This window comes from Anthonomus grandis, chromosome 17, assembly GCF_022605725.1.
Source record: "Anthonomus grandis grandis chromosome 17, icAntGran1.3, whole genome shotgun sequence".
NCBI classification, from domain to species: domain Eukaryota; kingdom Metazoa; phylum Arthropoda; class Insecta; order Coleoptera; family Curculionidae; genus Anthonomus; species Anthonomus grandis.
The window spans coordinates 198,378-206,202 of NC_065562.1; the positions used below are offsets into that span (position 1 = coordinate 198,378).

General features: G+C 32.8%; 1 protein-coding gene across 1 annotated transcript; it reads left to right on the plus strand.

The window, feature by feature from the left end:
• The first annotated feature begins 4,344 nt into the window (after positions 1 to 4,344).
• LOC126746418 (uncharacterized) lies at positions 4,345 to 7,406 on the plus strand. Its single transcript, XM_050454678.1, has 3 exons — positions 4,345 to 4,960; positions 5,022 to 5,102; positions 5,159 to 7,406. The coding sequence occupies exon 3, from the start codon at positions 5,789 to 5,791 to the stop codon at positions 6,716 to 6,718; it is 930 nt and encodes a 309-aa protein (XP_050310635.1). The 5' UTR covers positions 4,345 to 4,960; positions 5,022 to 5,102; positions 5,159 to 5,788; the 3' UTR covers positions 6,719 to 7,406.
• The last annotated feature ends 419 nt before the right edge of the window (positions 7,407 to 7,825 follow it).

Sequence of the window (7,825 nt, forward strand, 5' to 3'; positions counted from 1 at the left end):
GGCTAGAGATTTATAAGGAGTTTGGGGAAAATCCAAATTTTTCTCTAGATTTTCTCCAAAAAAAGTGGAGAAATCTAAGAGACACATATGTGCGAATTAAAGGGTAAAGAGTATCTTCCAAGTGGGTCAGGAGCAAAAAGGAAGAGAGGGTGGGAATATTTTGATAATATGTCATTCCTCAATGACACATTGAGTTTCCGGCCCACTGTATCAAATGTCACACTACCAAGGGAGTCACCCTCGGCTTCAGCTGTTTCATCACCACTGACATCTCCCATTAGTGGTGATGAGGGGAGACATAGGCAAAAGGGTAGTCAAAATGCGGTTGAAGGAGCTATTTTGAAAGCCCTTGAAAAAATCAATGAACCTGTACAGATACCCGCCCCAACAATGCCAGATATTAATCCAATCTGTCAGAGAATATCTGATATGTTGGCATTAATGCCTCAAAAGGAGAGAACTCTTCTTGAAATCAAGCTGCTGCAAGTGGCATATGAGCGCAGCAAAGAATACTTGTAAATTATATTTATTTGTATATATGTATTATTTATATTTACAAGATTCCAATTTAGTTTAATTGAATGTATGTTATATGTTAATATCACAATTAAATTAAATTGTTGTCTTATTTCCTAATTAAACACATAGATTCAGTTTTTCACCTTAGTTTTACTGCTTTATCATTAAACAACTACCTATCTGTAATAAAAAAATGTCTAGTGCAATAAATTATATATTTTAGTGTAGTATTGCTCATAATTATAACTTAAGTCTATAAGAAAAACAATATAACTTATATTAGTACAATTATATTGAATATAATATATACTCTCGAGTTTAATGAAAAAGTTTACATTATGTTCACATCAATTAAATTAAAGAACTAAATATAAGCTATATAACTCCAGAATAAGGCAATGTTGACCATCTGAAACAATTTACAAAATGTGAGATTTACTTAATTTAAAAAAATCAAAATGGTTGAATAAGTCAATCTTATATATAAAATAAAATATAACTCTAAAAAAAATATTTTATAAGGCTCATAAAGAACCTAAGATTAAATGAAACCAAAAAAATATCTATATACTATATTAAATTATTAACATAATAACATACATAATAGTTTTTATAAGGGAAATGTACATTTAGAATATTAAATGTAGAACCAAATAAATTTAATATAAACAACTAACTAATGTTCTCCATATAGGTCCAAAGTGATAATATTAGAAATCGCGTACAGCCTTTATTAAGATTAAGATGAAAAAATTACTAAAAGTAATTAGGCCTTCATTCCAGTTATTTTGTAATTGTTAAGCTATTTATTCCATTGGAAAGTGACTGCTCCATCTTCCATAAAATATTTTTTTTTATCTGTTCCTCATTTTTTGCTGCTCTGCCATACATATTAGTGCTTGTCCTGTTTACAGGCAGGAGGTTTAGCCTAGGTTCACGTCTCCAGTCTCCTTCAATAATATTTCCTTTTTCATCTTCCCTATCAATAATTGTGGCACTACAATACTGCTTTTCTTTATTTTGCTCATTATCAATTATGAAATTGTGTAAGCAAATTGTAGCTTTCACTATGGCAATTATGGTTAGTTGACTAGATATAATAACATTTCTATATATTCTCCAATGAGCAGCTAGTATCCCAAATGCGTTTTCAATCACTCTGCACCCTCTAGAAAGCCTAACAAACTATTTTAGTTATTTTTCAAATCTAATAGTAAAATAAATTGGTTCTACCTTTAATTAAAAATTCTTTTATCTTGTGGCAAAAATTTTCCAGGATATGGACGCATAATATAAGTGGATAGAGGAAAAGCTTCATCAGCAACGTTATAATAATTTAAAGGATCTTCATTACCTATCAAAATAGAGGGTTCTGGAACATTAAGTGAGTTTTCTAAAAGCCTTTTTCCCATGTTGGAGTTTTTAAAAATCCCTCCATCACTGTGTCTCCCTTCACTGCCAATGTCAACCATTATGAATTTATATTTAGCATCACATAATGCTAAGAGAACAGTGCTATGAGATCCTTTATAATTATAAAATGTTGATCCTGAACTGGCCTGTAAGTATTTAAAAGATAACTAATAAAGATAACACTTAATAAATCCCACAAAACAATGCAAGTTTCAAGTATAATACTTGATACTGTACTCTGAGCAATTCTAAATGCATATGAAAGAGAGACCATACTATCGCCACTAGCAAGGTACCTGTAAATAAAATAGTACAATTTAAGTTTTCCTTAAATGTATATTAGAAGTATTTACACAGTGAATGCATAAAGAATAAGTTGTATAGAAAATTAAATAATGAAGCAATTAATAAAATTTATGATCAATACTTGTATATAATGGATCTGTCAATTTTTAAGAACCTTTTAATGAAAATATTTACTTAATAATAAAAAAGTATTCTTATACATGCCTTAATGTAACTGCAAGTCGTTCATCACTAGATATTGGCTCTCTTACACAATAGAGTTTTGTTAATTTAGGTCCCACAATATTTATAGGGTATTAAAAGTCTCACATGTCATTCTCAAATAATTAAAATATTTTTCTGTGTCTGAAAGTCTCATTTCATTAAGTAATTGATGGTAGACACCTTGTTCTTTTCGTTTCCTGAAAATATCTCTGATCCAAAATCGTTTTGGGGTATATTTTCTAGAATCCTTTTTGGTATACAATAAAAAAAGAGATAAAAGCAATACATTTTTTCGGCGTCGCTGCGTCTCTATAGCCAAAATCCTTTCATTTTGTACCTAATAATGTAATAATTATTAGAAATGGTCCATAGTAACATTTTTTTTCTACCTTTCTATAACGATCCATATTATATTATCCTACTGATTTATGAAAAAACACCAACAAAAAATCCTTTGAAAAATAATAAAAACTGGAAGAAATTTACCAATTTTATAATATATAATGACAACAAACAAAAAACGTAAACAAAATGTCATGTCAAAAAAAAAGTTTATTTCATAAATTTATTTCAACTTCATCCGATGACGGAAGATTTCTTAAAATTTTCGTATGGAAGATGGCGCGAAAATTGTCTAACCAATCAGAGTTCCGTCGGATCATCGGACCATCGTATGACGGATGCATGAAAGATAACCATTAAGCGTCTTCATCGGAAGAATATGCGTTTAATTTTGTGACAACCGCGTCAGCAGTAAATGCATAGACAATGCAATTTACTATAGACCAGGAGACGCTTGCCTACCTAGATTTTAATGCCGGCACGATAGTACAGTTAATAGACATTAAAATAAAAAAAGTTTTAAATAATTTTTTCAAAACCAAACTAAATTTCCAAAAACTTTAGGGTATAATACAAAAGTAGCAAACGTTAGCTCCCAAACCGGTTCGTTTGAACAGATTTAAACTCCGTGTGGTAAAGACTAATACTAAGGTTAAGCATGCAAATAATTTCAAAATCTGGTGATGAGGAGGTTAACATCTGGGGTTCCCCGATGCTAACTATCCTTACGCCATATTTACCTATCTACAAAACAGACATTTTAAAGGGTACCCCATTTTAAGCCTACCGAAGAATAGCTATTTTCGATACATGTGATGATTGCTAAATGAGCCGCAGGCCGCATATGGCAACACATCGAGTGCCTGAAAAACTGATTTCGAACAGGATTTTTTGCAAAATCTATGTGTTGTTAATTTTATTTTCAAAAATGTGTTCATTCCAATCATCATTTTAATGCCGACAGTTTTTTTACACACGCCTGTGAGTAAAAAAACTGAAGTAACTTTTAAGTTATTTTTTATTTCGTAGCATTTTTACTACAAAAAAGCTTCTCGATTCTCCTCGATAAAACGCGATAACTCTTGTCGTTTCACCGGAATTTGCATTTATTTTTTAACTTACCAATGTACAGAGTGTCCGGATTTCATTGTAATTTTGAGGGATTAGCTTTGTTATTTCGAACGTTAGCGGGATGTGGCTTTTGTGACATGTACACTACTTTTTTGGAAATTTAAAAGAAAATAGTTTTAAGTTAAAAAGTACATCCGCTGCTTACCGTAAACGATAACAATAAGGAAAAATTCATAATAACCCTAATTTATTTAAAGAATTTAATATGAAGATTCTTAAATTTCAGATGGCAGGCAGACCAAGAAGGAGTCAACAAGAAATAGGGGCTATGAAAGATCTACTACTTCAACATAAAGATCTTATAATTAATAACAAATCAGTGTCATCAAAGTATGACCCGATATGGTTTGAATCATCAACGCTTATTAACAATACACTACTCTAGAGAGTGGGTGTGGATTGAGGGATAAAAGATTACTATAACGTAAAAACATTGCTAGGGCTAAAACCAATATAACCCTAGAACACTCTTGTACGTAAAAATTACGTATAATTGCGCAAAGTCGCTAATTCCTCTTAAACGCGTCAAGTCTCCCACTCCAACTGCTACCCAGTGCCTGGAGTAGGCTATCGGTAATATTTTTCGCCAGTTCTAATAAAAGTGTTGTCTAAGAAGGTGCTAGCGTGTCTCGATTCCTGAGGTTTCACACGTAAATTTTACGTGTTAAGAGGCTTAACCAATAAATAAAAGTAAGTTAATTTGACGTGTCAAGAGTTTTATCGTACATTTTGTTCTTATAAAATGAGTAAAAAGCCGCTAACGGATGCCGAACTTGAACGGTTGCTATACGAGAGTAGTGATAGTGAGGAGGAAGATCATATTGAGCTGGATAGAGCTGGAAATAATAGCGATTCTGATGATAGCTTTGTGATCCCGATTATGTTCCCGATGTAGAAAATGTGGAGGATGACGTGGAAAAGAGTTTCAAAAAGTATACATGGATAAATAAAAAAGAGTACTACTGTGCCTGCAAAAAAGCGAAGACTACTATCGGATGCCCCTAGTACACAAGGAGAAGGGTCATCTAGTATGGGTTTTGAAGGGGTAAGTTGTTTTTCTTATTCATTGGCTAGCATGCAGTTGTTTTTATTTTTGTAATGTATAGGAAATTGCTGTTGATACTGAGACAATGATACAACCAGACCATGCGCAGAGAGGGGAGCCCTCCAGTACGAATTTTAGTGAGGTATGTATATAATTTTTTTGTGCTATATATTGCACTATAATTTTAATAATTTTTAGGATACCGCTATTGATCTAGAGCATATTATAGTTCCAGATGGAAATGGAGATACTCTTAGGGGTAAAAATGGATATCGTTGGAAAACCAGTACGCCACATGCAATCGGTAAAACACCTACAATCAACGTTGTCCATGTAAGGCCTGGTCCTAAGGCTGAAGTCAGAGGTATTTTAGAACCTTTGCGTGCATTTGAAATATTTTTCACCCATTCGATGCTAACTAAAATAGTGACATATACAAATCAAGAAATAAACCGAAAAAACAAAAATTATCATGACGCTTCCCAAAGGATATCTGAAACCAATCTAGATGAACTGAAGGCGCTCTTGGGACTTTATATACTCGCTGCAGTACTGAAGGACAATCACTTCATTGAATATTAATATTGCGTCATTGAATATTATGTTTGATACATCTTTTTCCGGGGCCAGATACAGGGCAACGATGAGCAAATTTCGATTTGAATTTTTGACTGCATGTCTTCGGTTCGACGATAAGACAACTAGGGCTAAAAGGAAAGAAATTTATGGGAGGAATTTATTAACCATTGTAAAACAAACTACAAGCCCAGTTCATATGTAACAATTGATGAGCAGCTAGTGGGTTTTAGGGGAAAATGTCAGTTTCGCATGTATATACCTAATAAACCGGCTAAGTACGGGTTGGGTTTGTTATGCGATGTCGCTACCAAGTATTTGATCAATGCTGAACCGTATTTAGGCAAATCTACCCAAACAAATGGCCTGCCTCTAGCCGATCACTTTGTAACTAGTTTAACAGCTCCAATTCATGGTACTAACCGCAACGTGACCATGGATAACTGGTTCACGAATATTCCTTTGGCAGAAAAATTACTAAAAAGACCATATAATTTAACAATACTTGGTACAATCCGTAAGAATAAGCCACACATTCCACCAGAATTATTGGAAAATAATAAGCAACGTCAGATCAACACGTCTATGTACGCATACAGTGAAACTTGCACCTTAGTGTCCTATAAACCTAAAAATAATAAAATAGTGAATCTGCTATCAACAATGCATAAAAACGGAACAGTAAACATAAATACAAAAAAGCCCGAAATGATAATGTCATATAATTCCACGAAGGGCGCAGTCGACACGTTTGACCAAATGTGTCAAAATATGTGTGCGAACCGCAAAACCAAAAGATGGCCAATGTGCATATTTTATAATATGATCAATATTGCTTGCATCAATGCGTATGTTATTTATTCGCATAACATTTTTGCCCAAGGTGGAAAACCCTTACCAAGACAGCAGTTTATGATGGAGCTTCACAAAAAACGGACAGAATCTCACCAGACAAGTCGCTTAGAAAATACGAAACTAAATCGTGAATTAAAAAAAATAATTTCAGGGGTCTTGAAAAAAGAAGATGCTCCCGAATTCGTAACAGAAAACCAAAAAGGCCCAAGGAAGTATTGCTCAGTTTGTCCCATAACAATTAAACGCATGACGACCACTTATTGCCCGAAATGCAAAAAACCTATTTGTGAAGAGCACCAAATCAAGCAGTGTCAAAACTGTTATTAAAAATGTTATTAATTTAAAATAAGTTTTTTTTTTGTTTATTTCTGTTTACTAAAAATAATTTGTTAACTTACCACTGTTCTTTGATTTTTTAATTCAATATACGTAAATTTTACGTGTTAAGAGTATTAAGCGTTTAATTATGTACGAGAGTGTTCTAGGGTTAAAAGATTCTGACAATTTACAACATGAAATAAATGCATTATCAAGTTGTGAAAGTGATGAAGATTCAAGCGATAATTCATCAGGTAGTAATTCTAACAGCAAAACTTCTTTCGATTTCAAATTAAATTTTGAATATCAAACACTTTTTCCTCATTCTCAAATATATGCTAGAAATGATAAAAGCGAAAAGAACAACAAAAGACGAATATTACGAGTAAGAGAGTACATCGTATTTATCAGGAAGGAATGGACCCATATATTACATAAAAAAATTGAATTGATATTACGCCAGAACAATATATTTTGTGTTTTTGCATTTAAACGTGGGAAAGTTACTTTGAATGGAAAATATTTTGCACATTTTTACGGACACTGCACTCAATGTTGTTCCAAGCTCTTTGGCTACATAGAAGATGAGCCAGAAACAAACAATGAAAATGTCAGTGTTAATTTCCAATTAAACGGAGAAAGATTTTGCACAACGAATAACCATAAGCGTCATTTAAGTCGTAAATCTAGGCATGAGCTTGGGCAATATTTAACAGAAAGGAGTATGGCACCCAGCTCATACAGAAAGAAAAAGGCTAGTGAAGAAATGTCCATGGGTAATTATGAACCATCTTCGTTACCAAAGCTACAAACCTTGCGTGTAGCTAAGCATGATTTCATTAAGAAAACTCAATTAAATAGTGACGTAATTAAGGCTATATGTAAATTAAAACTTCATCCTGATATGAAAGGTGCGATTCAACAAATTGGAATAGAACCCTTTTTTGTTTACGTATGGACTAATACTCAAATACACGTCTATAATAAATATTGTACAATAGAGTATTCTAAATTAAGTATTGATGCAACTGGTCATGTTGTCCGCAAAATACTCAAACCATCTGGAGAAAAAACCAATCACATATTCCTGTTATGATTGTACAATAAGAAGCCAAA

Excerpts from the sequence above, each read along its gene's own strand:
- LOC126746418 (XM_050454678.1), top strand. The coding sequence starts at position 5,789 with ATGTATATACCTAATAAACCGGCTAAGTACGGGTTGGGTTTGTTATGC.